The sequence below is a fragment of the Podarcis filfolensis genome (genome assembly GCF_964270895.1).
Source record: "Podarcis filfolensis genome assembly, chromosome: 5".
In the NCBI taxonomy this organism is placed as follows: Eukaryota; Metazoa; Chordata; class Lepidosauria; order Squamata; family Lacertidae; genus Podarcis; species Podarcis filfolensis.
Window position 1 is genome coordinate 29,603,894 of NC_139608.1, and position 18,262 is coordinate 29,622,155.

The 18,262-nt window shown below is 44.6% G+C and overlaps 2 protein-coding genes across 4 annotated transcripts in view; one reads left to right on the forward strand and one right to left on the reverse strand.

The window, feature by feature from the left end:
- LOC310762549 (uncharacterized protein) overlaps positions 1 to 18,262 on the reverse strand; it is a 537,990-nt gene that overhangs the window by 469,897 nt on the left and 49,831 nt on the right. The gene's annotated exons all lie outside the window — the stretch shown is intronic.
- FAM124B (family with sequence similarity 124 member B) lies at positions 906 to 16,154 on the forward strand. 3 transcript variants are annotated; one of them, XM_083613837.1, is made up of 5 exons: positions 981 to 1,055; positions 5,336 to 5,370; positions 6,028 to 8,937; positions 10,086 to 10,828; positions 13,690 to 16,154. In XM_083613837.1, exons 4-5 carry the CDS (start codon positions 10,097 to 10,099, stop codon positions 14,344 to 14,346), a joined length of 1,389 nt encoding a protein of 462 aa, XP_083469963.1. In that variant the 5' UTR covers positions 981 to 1,055; positions 5,336 to 5,370; positions 6,028 to 8,937; positions 10,086 to 10,096; the 3' UTR covers positions 14,347 to 16,154. The 3 variants fall into 3 exon arrangements, with proteins under 3 accessions (XP_083469961.1, XP_083469962.1, XP_083469963.1); XM_083613835.1 differs by lacking the exon at positions 6,028 to 8,937 and having other exon boundaries at positions 906 to 1,055; XM_083613836.1 differs by having other exon boundaries at positions 955 to 1,055; positions 8,626 to 10,828.

Genomic DNA, 18,262 nt, shown 5'->3' on the forward strand with positions numbered 1-18,262 from the left:
CAGGGAGCAGGTGATTCTTGTGTTGCTGGAACAGAGCCTTCTCTATAAGTGTCATCCACTTTTTTGCACTTTTGACCCCCGCCACTACTGGCATGTGTAGGGGAGCAGGTGGCGCTATGGTCTAAATCACTGAGCCTCTTGGGCTTTCCAATCGGAAGGTCAGAGGTTCGAATACACACGACGAGGTGAACTCCCATTGCTCTGTCCCAGCTTCTGCCAACCTAGCAGTTCGAAAGCACGCCAGTGCAAGTAGATAAATAAGTACTACTGCGGTGGGATAGTAGACACCGTTTCCATGCACTCTGGTGTCCTGTTGTGTCCACATGACCTGGAAAGCTGTCTGCGGACAAACGCTGTCTCCTTCGGCCTGAAGTGAGATGAACACTGCACCCCACAGTCACCTTTGACTGGACTTAGCCATCCTGGGGTCCTTTGCCTTTACCTTTTACTGACATGTGGCTCTTGGGAAGCCCTTTGGCTGTAAATGCTTCCTTGCCCCTGCTATGATATGTATGCCACTGTGGGAATAGCACTGCCTGCAGAACAGGCGAGTTGCAGGGGTAGAGAGGAGGGGTAAACATTGCCTTGGTTGCTCCGCCCACCGCCGGCGTGTGGCCCTCAGGAGCTTTGGCCCAAAAGGACCCGACTCAAGTTCCCCAGCCTGTGGCAAGGATTCGGCCTAGCGCCGCCTGGTGCGCCACGCAGGTGTCCCACAACCCCCAGCGACCTACGTGTGGCCCTTTCCCCTCCCTGTTTTAGCAAAAGGGGATTTGGGACTGGCTGGGGGGCAGCTTCGCTCCTGAGGCGGCCGCGTCCCCCCCCCCCTCCTGCGAGCAGCTGCTAAAACCCGGCGCGGGCGCGCGCGGGGAGCGCGGCGGTCCCGCCTCCGAGTGGCGCGCGGAGAGGGCGGGCCGTGGCTTGGGCAGAGGCGAAGCCGGCGTCCCGGCTCACTTGTTGCAGGATGGGCTGCAGGCGCGCTTGGCTGAGGAGGCGCAGGAGGCTCCGGGGCGCCTTCCCGGCGCAGGCACCATGGAGCCGGGCGCTGGCTCTGTCAGGTAGGCGCAGGGCTGCCGGGGGAAGCGCTGGAGCCGCTGGCCCGAGCGTTTGTTGTTTGGTATCCAGGCTGCGGCGCGTCTCTTCGGACTCCGCCGTTGCTCCTTCCTGTATCTCGAGTCCCTTTCCTGCCTTTTCTCCAGCGAGGATGAGTGGTGGGTGCTTTCCCCAAGGAAACGGGAACGATAGGCGTCGCCTGTTGGGTTTTCCTCCCGGTTGGGGGGGGGCTGTTCCTTTAACCCCCCTCCCCAAAGGTCACGTTGCCAACTTTGTTGCCCAGGCTTGCCAAAAACTTAAAATACAGGCTCCTCCAGCCCGGCTCTTCTAGTCTTTCAGGGAACTGAAGAGCGCTATGGTGGTTATTTATCCACCGGATGGAAGTTGGGAGCAGGAAAGAAATGCAGCTTTAAATATTTTTACTTTGTAAAAGTGGCGTGAGTTTGTTTTTTAAAGTTTTTTCCAGGATCGTTTTTCATAGGATTCCTTGTTTAATTGGTCCGCCCCCCTAATATTTTTATTTTTTAGTCAGTCGTGTTTAAATTTAGGCTGCCTTGTGTCCTGCACTGCGAAAAGGTCGGCTGGGCTAAGCGAGATATAAAATCAGTCAGGCGATCAATCCATTAATAAAATCCAGCTTTTTCAGACCCAGAACCCACCTTTATCCCATTGGCAGTGCTGCTGCTGTTGTGATCCACCTTCGATCAGGCTGTGTGACCTGGCAGTGGGTCGCTTCCCACCAGCCAAAGGCAGCTGTTGTAAGTAATCTCATGGGGCTGAGAAACGGGTAGGGTGGAAGAAGCTGCCTCAAACCAAAGGACTTATCTAGTCTGGCATCCTTTCCGCCTTCAAAGCAGCCACCTCGATGCCTTTAGGGGAGCCGGAAAACAAGAGCATGAAGTCTGTAGTCTTCTCCCTCTGCTGTTTTCCTCCAACGACTGTTATTCAGAGGCAGGCTGCCTGGGCTCTTAACATATATTATTCGGATTGTAAATGGTTTTAACTGATTATAATGGTTACTGTTCATGTATTTATAGAAGTATTTCTCTGCTTTCATATCATAAAATAGGGTGGTGAGTACAGAACACCATTAAAAGCAATACAAAGAATAATTAAAGTGACTGCAGATGTTTAATTAGACAAAAGCTTGTCTGCATAGAAAGGTCTTCAAGAGACTCCTGAAACTTTGCTGGACTTAACACAGCATGGGATCAACCATCAACTGCTAGCTGAGGCTAGTAAGGTGTCTTTGACACAGGGATGATACTGTATTTTTACATTGTTGTGACCTGCTCAGAGACCTTATGGTGAAGAGTGGGAAAGTAATAATAATAATAATAATAATAATAATAATAATAATGCTGTCATGACTAGCATCTATAGATAGCCTTATTCCCATAGTGTTTGTCTGTAAGAGTCCTTTGCTGATCAACTTTTAGGAGAAGTGCAGTGCAATCCTCTGTATGTTTGTTCCGTACGAGTTCAGGGAGACTTGCTACCACCAGAGTGTGTAGGATTGTAGCATTAGGCTTACTTTGGAATAGGAGCCTCTGAGTAAGTTCCATTGGGTTAGTTCATTGGGGCTAGTTTGAGTAGACATGTGTAGGATTGTGTTGTTAAGCTTGCAACACAATGCACAAGGCATTATTGGTACTGTCCCCCAAAAGGTTTTTCAAACGACTGCTAGATATACAGTTTATTCTCTCTTCCCATCACACACATACATACACCAAAAACCTGTTTGTCTTCCACTTACGGTATGTACACATCCTTCACTCTCCCAAAATCTGGATGTGTACTTATTACAAAGAAACTACTAGTCCAGGGGAGGCAGCCTAAGGCCCGGGAATCAGCGTGTTTTTACATGAGTAGAATGTGTCCTTTTATTTAAAATGCATCTCTGGGTTATTTGTGGGGCATAGGAATTCGTTCAATTTTTTTTCCTTTCAAAATATAGTCCTGCCCACCACATGGTCTGAGGGACGGTGGACCAGCCCACGACTGAAAAAGGTTGCTGATCCCTGCACTAGTCCTTCACTGCTTATGCTTACTGTTTGGTGCAAAGTGGGTTTGCCATGTTGTTCTGTTGTTGAATGAGGAGCAAACAAAGGGCCATGTGATGAAACCTTTGCAGTATCAGTTTTTATACACACACACATTTGTATTTGGCTAAATCTGTTGTGTGTTTTTTTAAAATGAATCTTCACAAAATGATCTACATAAAAGCAAAAGTAAAAATGTAAGAAAGAAAGCCCATTTTGCACAGAAGTAATATATCAAGAGGTTACCAGGGTAGCTTGTCCTTATTCATCCTCTTGGCTAGGTTATTTGAGAAATGTGACCTTTTGACTTGTGCTTAACTTTGGTCTCTGGCTTCCCTGCCTGCAGCTCCCTAAGAACTGCTATGGGAACAGTTCTGCAGCCTCCAAGAAAATGAGGTGATGAAGGGCAAGGAGGATGGAAAGAGAAGGGAGATTATATGGCTATTAATCAATTGTTTTGGCATTGTGATGGTAAAAAGTGACCTATCTGTGGGAACAAATAAAATCATTATTAACGTAGCACAACCTGGGTGTGTGGCACTTTAAAAAGCAACATAAGCAAAATATAGGTACCTCCTGCCAAGCCTCTTACAATCTCTTAATTTAGATCAAGAAGTTGGAGAGAGGAAAGAAAATTTTGTTACTCATGTAAAGCAGAATCTTATACGCACTTAACCTTGAAGTGATTATTAATGGCACTTCTGAGTAGAGGTGTTTAGGATTGTTCCAATGGTACTAATGGTACAATCCCTTCTCCCATTTACTTGGGAGTAAGCCCCAGTGAATTCCATTAAAAGGACTTCTGAGAAAACATGGGTAGGGTAGCACAGTAAGGGGTTAAACCAGCAGCCTCAAAGAAGTGCGTTTTTGAGTTGGGATCTGGAGGAAGAGAGTAAGGTAGCAACACTGCTGTGATCTTTAGAAGCTGGGTCACAAATCAGAAGTCCTCAGGTTTCTGTGCAAACTATTATCAACATTGAATTTGCTTCTCTTTTTAAGCAAAGGCAAGTCTGCCTTTAAAGCTTCTTATTTTGGATATTTGAACGGTTGAAATGCAACTGATCTAACTAAATTGGAATATCTAATCTTGCTTAATAACATAACTACCATGCTAACTTGGACCATCTTTAACAAAGACCATCATTCTTTACAAGAACCCCACAGGTATTTGGTGTTTGCTGTGGGCTGCCATCTCCCTTGTGTCCATCCCTGATACAAAGAACCAGCTTCTGCTCAGGAATATGAAAAGCGTGAACCCCTCTACCATAACAGAACAAAACTGGGGTACTACCCAAAGCTCTCACAGCTTTGTCTTTTTTTTGTTGTTGTTGTTCAGAGATTTTGAAGCATAGAATTTTGGCAGGTGGCAAGAGTCAGGGAAGGCATTCATCCTTATGAATGCCTTACTGACTCTCTTGCATGTTTTTCTGTGCGCAAGAAAGTATGTTAAGAGGGTACAGGCCAGGGGGCTTGCATGGATGGGGCAGGCTACACAGTGACAGTAGGCTCTTGGCATATTGGCTATGTCTGTTTGGCAGTGGATAAAGTTTTAAGTGTTAGAATCATAGAATTTTTGGAAGGGACTTTGAAAGTTGAAGTAATTTTAATCTGTTTTAGTATGTTAACTTTTGTATGTTTCAAAGTACTTTGCAATTTTTTCTTGATTTCGCTGTTTCAACTTTTGGTAAACTGGGGTTTTTGTTGTTGTTTTACACAATCAAGTGGTGTATAAATTTTATAAAATAAGTAATTTAGTCATTGATCCAGATCAATACGCATAGTAGTCCTGGGCTGAGCTTCATCTAGAGCAGTTTCCCAAACTTGGGTCTCCAGCTGTTTTTGGACTACAACTCCCATCATCCCTAGCTAGCAGGACCGGTGGTAAGGGATGACAGGAATTGTAGTCCACAAACAGCTGTTTGGTAAACTCTAATCTAGAGTAGCTCAAGGCACCTCCAACAGCTAGGCTAACTCTTCCCTCCCCAGCAGCACTCTGCAGGAAGATTTCTCCACCTCCCTGGGAACAGTGACTGAAGTATGCTCCCCGCCCAGCCTAACTGTAGTGTGTACCTGGACCATATGACTTGCTTAAAGCAGTCCTAGCATCAGTTGGCAATCTCACCATAAAGGAACAGTGCCATTTGAAAGCACCCGTGTTAAGTAAAATCAATATGGTATGGCTGGACTAGATTATCCAATGTACCCCATATGTACCAATGTACCAATAACTTCTGTTTTTTCAGGTTCCAATGCAGTGGATTGACAGCATTTGCCACAAGTAAGTAATCCTTTCCTTTCAGTATATATGCTTTGATTAAGGAAGGGATGCTAGAGATTAGATGCCAAAGTCCTGAAAACTAGTCCAGAAACTTTAGTTGGTTGGGTTCTTTCCATTCTCCTTGCAGTCTGCAAAGTATAAAAGCCTTATATTGGTCCAAATGTAATTCTAGCAGCTGTCTGAATACTGATAAGGTTTTCTGCTTTATGGGATCTGGTACCACACATCATCCCCAAGTGCAATTCTTATTGAAAATGCTAAGAACTCCAAATGACTCAGACTGGCGTGAATTAGCATTGCTTCCTTCTCGATGGACATATATTAGTACATACGCATCAGCAAATCAACCTGGTGCCAAGAGGAGAGATGTAAGGCAGTTTGGAGTGCTCAGCCCATTTCAAATATACTTTTTATTATGTCCATACAATAGGAATATATTTTTCTATTGACGTTAGGGAGACACCCCAGGAATTCAAAATGGCCTTGGCTTGAGATAGCATTGGGCTTGGAATTGTGCACATATCAGGCACGGTCAAGCTTCATACTTTGGGAACTTTCATCCTTTGGGAACGCTACTCCCAGCTATTGTGTTTACCATCCCAGTGAAATTTACTTGGTTCTCTCTCTTTCATTCTTATTTTCTTCCTTTTTTGCCAGGGTTAGAATTTGAAAAGGGACCAGCTTTTTGAGGCTCCATGAACAGCTCAAACAGCCGCCTAGAGAGGCGGAAGGAACAATGTCATGCCAGCTGCAGTATAAATTACCAATTAGAAAAGCTGTCATGGGTGTGTTTCATGTGAGGACAAAGCATGAGCTGTTTACGACCAGAAGGCCAGAGGGATGTGCGTATGCACGCCTGCTGCTCCCATAAAGATAGCCTTTATCTTTCTACTCTAAAGTGGAGAAAGCCACAAACTTTTATTAAGAGTTTAAACTTTTTATTTTCAAATAGAAAGGATGAAACTATTAACACAAGCCAAATGGTGTTTTGCTCAAAGGGGCTTTGTAAAAATACAAAAATAAATAAATCAGTTTATAGTTATTTGGGGTCTGTTGAATTGCACCTCCTAAAAAGTATTGCATTACCTGTTTGGTGTGCTCAATATTATAATCCATCTTAATTGTACAAGGGAGCGATCCTGGCTCCTGCGCAGGAGAGGTGACGCCACAGCTGCATTCAAAGCCCTGCTGTGAAAGCCAGTCAGGCTGCAAGGTAGGGGTGGGTGGTTTCTTCCGCATTTTGCAGAAAGAGCCAGTTCAAGCCCATCACTGGTAGATGAACTTGCTGAACTTGGGTCACAGTGGGTCTTTAGTCAGCTCAGCTCTGTCCCTCCCTGCCACAAAAATATCCCTATTCTGTTGCCAGTGGGGATCTCATTGATGGCAGTTTCCACCCACCTTCAATTTTGGTAGGTGTAGTTAGAATACCTATTGGTGGATCTCAGAAAATGGACACAATTGTTGCTTCCTAACCTGTTCCAAGATGGTGGATTGAGCTTTAGGATTGCTCTGTGAGGCTGCAGTCATGTGCATATTCATCTGGGAGTAAGCCCTGTTGAACATAGTGAGCTCTGTTGAACATGGTGGGAATTACATCTGAGTAAATATGCATAGCGTCATGTTGTAAAGCAAGCGGGGATGAACAGATCAGTTTATTTCTGGTACATATCAATTTTGTGTTCTAATTCATAAGTCAGTTCTGTCCCATTTTTGCATTCTGCAGCTTTTTGCCATCTGCAAATTTCATATTTAAATATGTGTTTTATATTGGTTATCCTAAAGTGTTTGTTTATCCAAGTGTTTATATACGGCTCTCTTGTAGAACATCAGGGCAGCATATAGCAATACAAAGACCTTTAAAAGCAACACAGAACAATCATTAAAATTTGCTTAGGTTGCTAGTAATTTTAAACCACTGCATAGGACTATTAGCAACCCCCTGCCCCCTCCCCTGCACAGAGAATATTGGACTGTATGGAACTTAATTATTCTCATGGTAGACCTATTGAGATTGATAGACCCAAGTTAGTCATGTCAATTATTTTGAATGGGTGTCCTCTGAGTAGGATTAACATTAGATGAAATGACTTTTGAAGAAATACGAAATCTAAATGAAAACTTCATTCCAATCACACAGTATTCTGGAAGGTGAGGATCAGGTATGTTCACATTCCTTAAAGCAAGTAACTGGGAAATTAGATGAGCGAAGCAAACGTAGTGATGCAGAATTGGTGAAAGTTATAATAGCTACTGTTTCTTCTCTCCAGCTCCTCTCCTCTCAATGGAAGTAGTCAGTGACTACGTTGATTGGGGTATTGATCATCTGGGCTTTGTCCAGAAAAATTACTTTGGACTTGCAGATACTTTAAGCTTAAAGAGCAATATGGTAATTTTTTTAAAAAATGCATCAAGATAGAGAATAGTGAGCTATGTCATGACTCAAGCTCATTAACCCTACATTTCCTATCCTGACAGGCACAGGTACTTCCCAGTCCCAATGCTGCCATCTTTTTAACAAGAGATGTCTGGACTTGAATCTCTTGTGTGCAAAACCATGCGATTTAAACCTTGGGCTATGGCCCTTCTTACCTTAAAAACAGCTTTTAAAATATGCACTCCCCCTTTTCCCCCAGCTCAGTGCGGGTGTCACAGAATCTTCACACAAAGAAGAAAGCAAAACAAAAAAAAGGAGGGCGAGGGGGTTGGGGTGGAGAGAGAAGAATACAGCTGCGTACGCCAAAGGATGGGGTATTGTTGGCGAAACCCATCTGAGTAATAGCTAGGGAAACAGGGCAAGTTGCTTTGCTGCATTCACATTTAGGAAAATTAGGGTTTTCAGTAAGATAGAATATTAGCATATTCCCCCACAGGAAGGTTGTACAGGAAAACAGGAAGCAGGTGGTAATTACTGATAATGGGATAATTGTTGTATTGTGTGATCTCTACCCCTCTCCTGCCATTTTGCTTTAGGAGCTCCCCAGAAAGATAGTTTTAAGCATGTTGTATCTAAGCAACACTGCAAGCGGGGCCATCTTTTGTTTGCCTTTCGCAGTGACTTGGGAATGGGATTTGCTAGCATTGCACGTTTGCTTTACGTGCATCTAGGACATCCGCAGAATGGGAAACAATGATTCTATCACTTTTATTCTTGCCTTCTTTAAACAAAACATAGTTTGCAATATAGCTGTTCTAGTTTGCACGTGACACTTCTAATTTGCATAGAATTTGCATGACACTGCTGTACCTATTTTACAGATGGGGACCAGAATCATTTCAGAAAGCAGCCACAGATTTCCAGCCTAATCACATGAATCTTTCCCCTGGGATTGGAGCTCCCCAGGGCTGCTCATTCTGTGGTTAGACGTCACTCAACTGGCCCTAACCGTCCCACTGAATCATTTAAATGTTAACATAGCCACATGGAAGCTACTCCTGCATGGCTAGGGCTGTAGCTGGCAGAAATGGAAGGTTAAGACTGGGGAGACCCTGGTTCAAATCTCCACTCAGCTATGAAGCTTGCTGGGTGACCTTGAACCTGTTACATTCTTTCTCTCCCTACCTCACAGGGTAGTTGTGAAAATAAAGTGTGTGTGTGTGTGTGTGTGTGTGTGTGTGTGTGTGTAAGAATTTGTAAGACACCCTGGGGTCCTTGGAGGAGAGGTGGGATAAAACAATAAAACTTGCTTAAATGCTTTAAAGCAGCCACGTCCAACCTGGGGCCTTCCAGATATTTTGGACTACAACTCATACCCAGCTAAGGCTGATGGGAGTTGTAGTCCAAAACTGTTGGAGGGCACCAGGTTGGGGGGGGGGGGAGGCTGCTCTAAAGGATTGAACCAAAGGTGTTTTACACTTTTAGGATTGATCTCAAATCCATGACATCGGTAGCTAGGCAACAAACAAACAGCTTACATTTCTAGGAAACTCCCTCTGACACATGCATATACACTCACACTTTGCTTTGAGATTGCTGTGAGGAAATGAGGCCTCTGGAATAATTGGTGCAGAGCCAGATGGCAGCATGTGCAATAGCCATGCATAAAGGCAGCATTTAGAAACAGTTTCCCTGAAGTCTTGTCTCTCTTGAAATTGCTTCTTGGGAGATAGACATCTGTTATCTGCAGCATCCACATTGGATTCTCTTCAGTTGTCCTATGTCTTTTTAGCATTTTTTTTAAAGGTTTATCAGCACAGGACAGAAGGGTGTTGTCTCAGGAAGAGTGCTAGCTTTGTAACACACACACACACACACACACACACACACACACACACACAGCATAGAGATTTGAAGAAGAAAACAGCACTGAGCCTTTGAAAACATTAGCATCACCTTGCATTTGCACAGAGATGGTGGTTTACACGGGTCGTGTAATATCTTGCCGTGACAAAATCTGGTCTGGGTTTGGGGGATTTGCAAACGTGAGATAGTCGTCCTAAGTACAGAGCTCCGGCTTGGGAGCTAGGAGATGCGAGATTTCCCCCACCCTTGTCTTATCATCACATTTCTAACATCCAATGTGCAGGTAATAAAAAGAAGATTAATCTCTTGTGTTAGTGCCATTCTGAGGTTTGCAGAGCATATAGAGGAGCTTAAGTGGGAATTGGTTGGGAAGTGCAGAGTTTAATTGTTGTACTTTTGTGTTTGCTGCTGTGTGTGGTATTCCTTAATCTGTAGGCACTGAGGCAGCGCTTGTGTTATTCCTTGTATTTTCAAGGTCACTATACAATGGATGGAAGGACAGACTCATTGGTGATGACTGTGCACTTGCTTGCCAAATGTGGACACGCGTTGCCCTTGCAGCAAGCCCTCAATCAGCTTCAAGAATGGATCTGCTTGGACGTGCGCCTCTTCCTTGTCTCGGAACGCACTTCTCCCATTAAGTATTATGAGACGTACCGCCAGAGGAGCTCCAGGTTCCCTGGGACATCTGTCCTACTTTTCCTGCATGAGGACTTGGGGGAAGAGCGGATTTTCCAAGTCCACGACTTTTTCCAGCGCCCGCCGTGGCAGCGGGTCCACCTGGAGATTGCCAGCAGGAAGCTGTCCTCCCATGCCCTTGACGACCAGGACTTCTACGGGCTGGACGAGCACATGCCCGTGTGGGGACTGAGGCAAGTTCATTACGGCACGGAAATCCTGCGTGTCACGCTCTACTGTAGCTTTGATAACTACGCCGATGCAGTGAGGCTCTACGAGACGATCCTGCAGAAGGAAGCGACGGTGCAGAAAGGCAGCTTCTGTGCCTTCGTACTGTACGTGACGGAGAGCATTGCGGTCCAGCTCTGCTTGAAGCAGCTGCCTCTGGGAATATGCGTTGACTCGAAGGAGTCTTCGGTGTTGCAGTTCAAGGTGCATGAAATCGGACAGCTGGTGCCGCTTCTGCCTAATCCCTGCATTCCTATTAGCAGCACTAGGTGGCAAACTGAAGACTATGAAGGGAACAAGATCCTGTTTCAGGTATTGCTTGGTTTATAAATGGTGGGCGCAATCTGCAAGGGGGAATGGCTGTACCTCAGGGGGCAGAGGATTCGCTTTGCATGCAGAAGGTCCCTGGTTCAATTCCCAGCATCTCCATGTAGGACTGGAAAATAATTCTGTCTGAAACCCTAGAGACCCACTGCCAATTGATATAGACCATACTGAGCTAAATGGACCAAAGGTCTTGACTCAGCATAAGGCATATCCCTATGTACCACCGATGAACCTCTCTTTACTGCATTGGATATTGCATTAACACAGCAGCAGACACTGTTAGACTGCTTGTTGTTGAGGGTTTCTTGAATTATGATCGTAATGCTGTCTGAATTTATTCATAACCCTTTTCCCCTTTTGCGTTTATTTCTTTTAAAAACGAGGATGCCCATGTTCCTGTACCCCAGTTAAAGCTGAATATTTATGTTGGGATTTTTCTCCTGCCTTCATCCTGAGTCACAACGTTAAAACGATGGTTTTTACTCCAACGAAACTGGGAAGCGTATCACGGAAGTCTAAATAGGAATTAAAATTCCTCATATTTGCTTTGCCTTTAGCCATTAAAAGACAAATAACATGCTAAAATGCTTCTGGGAAGTGTCTGGACTTAAGCATGCTTGTAGGCAAGTCAGTTACTATTTTGCAAAAATAAGTCTTCCAGGGAGGGGGTGTATTACAAAACACACTTTAAGAAAACGCCACAAATCACTGTTATAACTATATGTGAAAAATGCTTGTGAACTTAACTGCATGGACCAACTCCAATGTTTTAGGGAGTTTTGTAGTTTGGGGGCAGTAGCAGGAGCACACACTCTCTCTCTTTTTTCTTGTTTTTCTTGGTCTTTGTACATGGTATATCTTACTGGTGTCATGTGTTTCATCTCTTACCAATCTATATTCATAAAAAGGTCAGGTGCTGGGAGCCTGTGGCCGTCTGTATGTTGGACTGTATGTAGTAAAGGTAAAGGGACCCCTGACCATTAGGTCCAGTTGTGACCGACTCTGGGGTTGCGGCACTCATCTCGCTTTATTGGCCAAGGGAGCAGGCGTACAGCTTCCAGGTCATGTGGCCAGCATGACTAAGCCACTTCTGGCGAACCAGAGCAGCGCACGGAAACACCGTTTACCTTCCCGCCAGAGCGGTACCTATTTATCTACTTGCACTTTGAGGTGCTTTCGAACTGCTAGGTTAGCAAGAGCTGGGACTGAGCAACAGGAACTCACCCAGTCACAGGGATTCAGACCGCTGACCTTCTGGTTGGCAAGTCTGTGGTTTAACCCACACGCCACCTGTATGTTGGACTACAACTCCCATAATCCCTGACCATTGGCCATACTTGATAGGGGGGACTGAGGGAAGTTGGGAATCCAACATCATCTGGAGGACCACCCTGTTCCAACTGCTTTCATAACACAAAACGCTTTGGTTTACATCTACATCCAGTGTTAAGGTAATGCATCAGAGCCACAAGTATTGCTCATGGGCTGCCACCTCGTGGTTTGGTTTGTTGTGTTCTGTAGCTCAACAAAAGCATCTCACTGTGAGTGGGGCATATCTGGCAAATGCTGCTTCCATGAAATGCCTCAACCAGTCTTATATGACAAGGAGACATCTCAACTGGAAGTGAAGGTGCATGAGGGAAGCACTCTTAGGACGCCACAACCTCTAGACAACTGCTGGGTACAATGATGCATCTGGAGACTTTAGAGGCAGGTCCCAATGGGGAGGATACTTAGGAGTGGGAAAGCAGACACCGGTGCAAAGGAAAGACTTTACTGAGGAGGAAAGAGTTACGGTATAGACTGCAGGAGAAGGAAATAAAGGAAAGAGGTTGTCTTCAACCTCAACAAGGGCTGAGGAACTAGAGGAAGGAAGAAGGAAGAGTCTGGGGCTGTTCATTCTATTGGTGAGCCAAGAGAAGACAAAGGAAGGAAGAGGGAACATAGGAAAAGTGTATATTCACATAGAAAGCAATCTGGTGATGAAATGAGGGTAAGCAGATTCTGAGCAAGGGCCTCAGCACAAAGTCTGAGGATCTTTGGGACCCATTAGGCAGGGCAACCTTGGGAATCAGATTCTGAAGTATGAAATACTTCAGCTTTACACAAATAGCTGCCATTTGAGATCCAGAAATGACCAAGTTGGTGAATTAACTAGGTGAGAGGCTCAAGAGAATTTTCTGTGATTCTAGTTAAGGTGCTAAGCTTATTGAGCATTCCTCCGCCATGTAGGTGTGCCAATAGCAACACTGGGTCCATCACTCAGCTCTGGCATGGAATTGTTCAAATCTGTGTGTCGCCTTCCATTTTCTCCTCTATCCATTCAGAGAATAATATTGTTCTGGAGGTTTTTTTTAGGGGAGTTAAGTCAAAATAAAGATAATAAAGATTGCCATAAGGGCAAGAAATGCTTTCACTGAAAGGATTTAAAGCATTAGAAAGCATGGCCCTCACTGAATACTGTTTTCAAGTGGTGTCCTAATGATAGTTCGTGTTTGTACGTTCTCACATGTATTTGTTTGGATTAATAGACCTTAAACTTCATTGCAAAAACCAATTATAATGCTATTTCATAACATCACATTTTGTAACAGCAGTATTGTATTGATTCTAATAACTATCTATGCCAGTTTCGTAAGAAAAATACAAACATACATAATACGTCACTTTACGCCATCTTCTTCCATGAGTTTTTGCCCTTCGTGAAAGGGATATGATTTTAAAGTTCTTGGTAGAAGCCTCTTTAACTATTGATTTGTGGATGATGGTTCCACAGGGGCAGGTGGAGTTTTGATCACATGATGGATGATGCTTAACCTCTTTTTTTTGTTTGTTTTATTTTATAGGTTCAAGGCAACTCAAAGCACACTGGGAATCAAGACTCCTCTTCCAGCTGGCACAGCTATGAACACGAGGAAGGGCCCCTTCACTACCCCTCCAGTCCATCTCCACTGGCCATAAGAAAAATTGCAGTACAGCCCAAAAACCGGACAGTTCGAGCCATGAAGAATAAAAGCAAATCCTCACGAGAAGTTGCACATGCTCCGGGAAGTGTTTGCAGTCACTCGCCAAGCAACTTTTGCTCTTCATCCCAGTCATATAGACCAGCAGGTTCTTCTCTCCAGGGCTTAGGCCATTCTCAAACGAACTTGGCCACTAAATTGAGACATTCCAGTCATGAACTCTGGCCTCGTCAAAGGGAGGAGGAGACTAATGTTGACACAGGCAACAAAGTGATCCTTTCCGAATGCAGTGATTCGCCACTAAATAGATTTTCACAAGACATACAGAAAGCGCTTCTACAGTCTCAGGCACCCTGCTGTTTGTTAACAGGATCAGGCTCCACGATCAGCTTGCACTCTGAGGGCAGAAACAATCCGTTGTCATCACATATTGCCAAGAGGAATAAAGGATCAGGACAGGTACCATCAAGTTTTCCCTTGGGAGCATCGAAAACAAGCCGTGGAAATGGAAAGGATGATGAAGAAGAATTCTTTATATGACTTTTTAAGTATAAATCTTGTTCTAGATTTTATTTTAAGTGCCTTATTTCTGAAATAACACTAAAGAACTATCTGTATGCTGCACAACGACTCTGTCCTTGTGTAGATACCCCAGCTGCCTATACTACCTTTTATGTTAGTGTTAAAAAAGAAAGGCTAAACGTAGTTTGCAAGAGAGCAAATAAGGTTATGGACTAGTGACTAATCCTAGGAGTTTAAAAAGAAGAAGAGGACTGTGAGAGAATTTTCACACACTGGAGGATTACTGTGCAATAGATTGAAACAAGCCATTCATTTCAGTGCTCCACAAGCTCACTAAAATTCATTAGCAACCTGGGAGAGATGAACTTGTTCTGCTTCTATGAGCTTTCAGCATCCCTGTGCTGCCACCAGTTGGTGGCACAATATTTCCACATTCTAGAGAGATGCACTTAGCTATGCAGAAGAACTTCACACTCATGTGACCAGATATCTGAATTCATACAACATCATCTCATTTAAGAGTCTCTGGGGAGCTGAACGGCTCTATTCCCATAGTTTGCATTTGGCTCCTCTCTGTGAGGGAGCAGCACACTTTGTGATTATGACTTTGCGCTAGGAGCCTTTCAGTCCTCATGATGCTGCAGTTTGCTAATGTATGAATTTTACATGTTTGGTAGGTCGCGAAGTATATAAACTTCATGTCACACAATGTGAACTGAGCGCTTTGGCTTTAGAGCTAGGATTGCTGGGTAACAGATTTAAGTGGCCTAGGTTGTGAAATCCCCTTTCCCTTGTGTGTGCTTAGTCCCTGTTAAAATATGAATGTATGGGGCTTCTTTTTAGGAAATCTCTATGTTTTTATTATACTTGGTAGTGTCCTATAGCTGATTCTTGCATCGCATGGTGACTAGAGATAGAATAGACTCACTGGTCTGAGTTTGGGCTGTTCCTATTGATGGGGCTGCCCCCGTTTCCTCTCTCCCCTCCCCATTGCCCTGTACTTACACAAGCTGTTCAAAAGTGCTCTGCTGCTTATCTTTTGGAGTATATATCCCGTGTCATCTTTTTGGTTCCCCCGTGAACGCCAGGAAGCACAATGTCACTCTATGATATTACTCCAGCTACTGAATGAATCCTGGCTGAGCCAAAGGTTTGCTTCTACTTTTTCTGGCTTCACTAATTATACTTTATAGCCAGATCTGGAACACAGGGAAATTGATACCAGTCTCCTTGAATGCGCTTTGACCCTATCACATTTCCAGCATGTGTGCCAGAGGAGGAGTTGAATGGGATATGCTCTGTGGAAGTTAAGCCTTGCCTCAGGAACATTAAGGTATGCCAGTATATGAGTGTGTAGAAAATCATGACATGTATGGGTAGGTTAAGTTGGATCTGTCTCGCTGGGGTAGGGATTTGCACACCCAACCCTTTGGGTAGGTACCAGCGTTGGCTGTTTATAAACAGCTGGTGGCTTTGGAGACCTCCACAGCATGACTGGGGAAGGAGGTCTGTCTGAAATGTTAACAAGCTGCTGCCAGCTGGGTAGGTGATACTGAGCCTGGACTGAGCCACGATTCGGCCTTAGTGCCAGGCAGCTTGCTTACAGCAGCGACCTGAGGAAATGTGTTTTTCTCTGTCTAATTATGCAATAATTCTTGGCATTGTTTTCATAGCGTTCCCCAGCTGTGCCACATTAAAAAGTAATAATGCATTGTTGTCATGTATTGCTGTCTCCTCCTATGAAATGTACGGTTCAGCTTGCAGCATTCTTATGGGTGAGGAAAGGGCCTATTCCAGAAATAAAAGCATCATTTATACTTACAAAATAGGACCTATATTTTCAAACACGTCGTCATCTGCTCTTTTCACTTCTATCCTCTTCCCCACAACCTCCAATTAGAACATTGTTCAAACCAGAGTCTCTTAACAAGACGTAAGTTAAACCAACGAGTGCCCCCACTTGGCAATCTTCAAGGCCTTACTCTGTATGCATGAGGGAAACTGAGGTGAAAGTTACCTTAGGAAGGGGGAGAGCTGAAGAGATTATGAAGGCAGTGACGAGAGTTTTAAATGTGAGAAGGGCCATTTGTTTTACTTTGAAGGTGCCCATGGAATCTGTCAACCCAAGGGTTGCCAGTTTCAAGGAAGCTTGCACACAGTCAAATATGTGTATGAAGTGGCCCTGAAGGCCACACTCCTTCCCATCTATTCCTGAGTTTGTCCACACTTCAGCAAAGGCAAAATCTGCAAAGCAGCTTCAGGCACAGTATTTGAGGAGAAACAGAGAGAATGATCCATGCATGCAGGCTCATCCGTGGATACTGGCAATGTAATGGTAACACCAAGTAATGCACTGGATATATGAAAGATGCAATATACCGTATTTTTCGCCCTATAGGACGCACCGTCCCATAAGGCGCACCTAGTTTTTTTGGGGGGGAAATAAAGGGGGGGAATTATTTCCCCCCCCCAGGCCCGAACTTCCCCCGACCCCAGCCCCCAGAACAGGCAACTCTCCGCAAGCCGTGGGAGCCCAGCGCCGGGCTCCCACGGCTTGCGGAGAGCTGCGCGAAGCCTGGAGAGCGAGAGGGGTCGGTGCGCACCGACCCCTTTCGCTCTCCAGGCTTCAGCGAAAGCCTGCATTCGCCCCATAGGACACACACACATTTCCCCTTCATTTTTGCATCCTATAGGGCGAAAAATACGGTACATCATGCACCATCAACACAGATTTCATATCACCTCTCATGAGTTGAGCCCGTAATTTTTTAAAAATTGAGGCCATTCCGCTCAGTTCAGCTCAGAATACCAAGTGATGGGATATCAGATGTGCTCAGTTCAATTCTCTCTTCCTTTATAAGGTAGCATAGGGCATTAAGCAATCCCATTTCTCAATGTGTGCTCGGTGAACAATGCACTTGTGATTTCCTGCTTCAATTCACATTTGGTCATAAGGTCCCCATTTGGACATAAGGTCCCCAAATAGCAATATTGTTCTAATATTGTCATAAGGAACACCTGTTGCATACCAAGTCAGGCCATTGGTCCATATAGCTCCGTGTTAGTCACCATAAGGGCAAATAACCCATGGACCTCCACGTGTTGCCAGATTACCACTCCCATCACCTCTGACCAGTGGCTCTGCTGCCTGAGGTTGGTATCCAACAACATCTGGAAAAGCACAGATTTCCTATCCTTTGGACCAGCAGTAGTTCCCCAGGGTTTGAGACAGGATTCTTTACCAGCCCTACCTGGAGATGTCGGGTTGAACTAAGGACCTTTTGCAAAACTGAGCTGTGCCCCTCCCTGAGAGAAGGGTAGTTGATAGGCATGGGATTTTTTAAAACCTTGAACTAAGAAGATGCCGGCTGGATCAGCCAAAAGTCCATCTAGTCCAGTATCCTGTTCTCACAAGGGCCGATGAGAAGCCTGCACATTGACCAGCAGTCTTCCTACTTGTGCTCCCAGCAAGACTCTCTGCAAATTGGCATTAAATGTTGTTCGCAGAATTCTGATATCCAGCTAAATAGTTATGTTAGTAATTAAAGTGTAACGTGTTGTAAAGACCTCTTTGAGTACTCCATTAATGCATGTACTTTTCCATGTAGGGTTTGTCATTTACAGATTCATCACCTCCAGGGGGGAAAGCACAATTTGAGTGTTTAAGATAATGTCAGAAATGAGTTGATGCCGTCTGCTTTGCTTTCCACTGCAGCCAATTAGTATGCAGAACATCATTCTCCTCTGCCTATTAAGAAAACAATTCAGCAAACATCTTCATTTGCTATTGTGATTTTCAACATTAAGGTGTTTTTGTTGCGCGCACACATCGGGCATGCCCAAGTGCTGCAGTGATTTAAATGATCAGGTGCCTTGCATTGCAGATTGCCAACATGCTATTGGATTGGGTCAGGAGGATCAGGGAGGCAGAAAT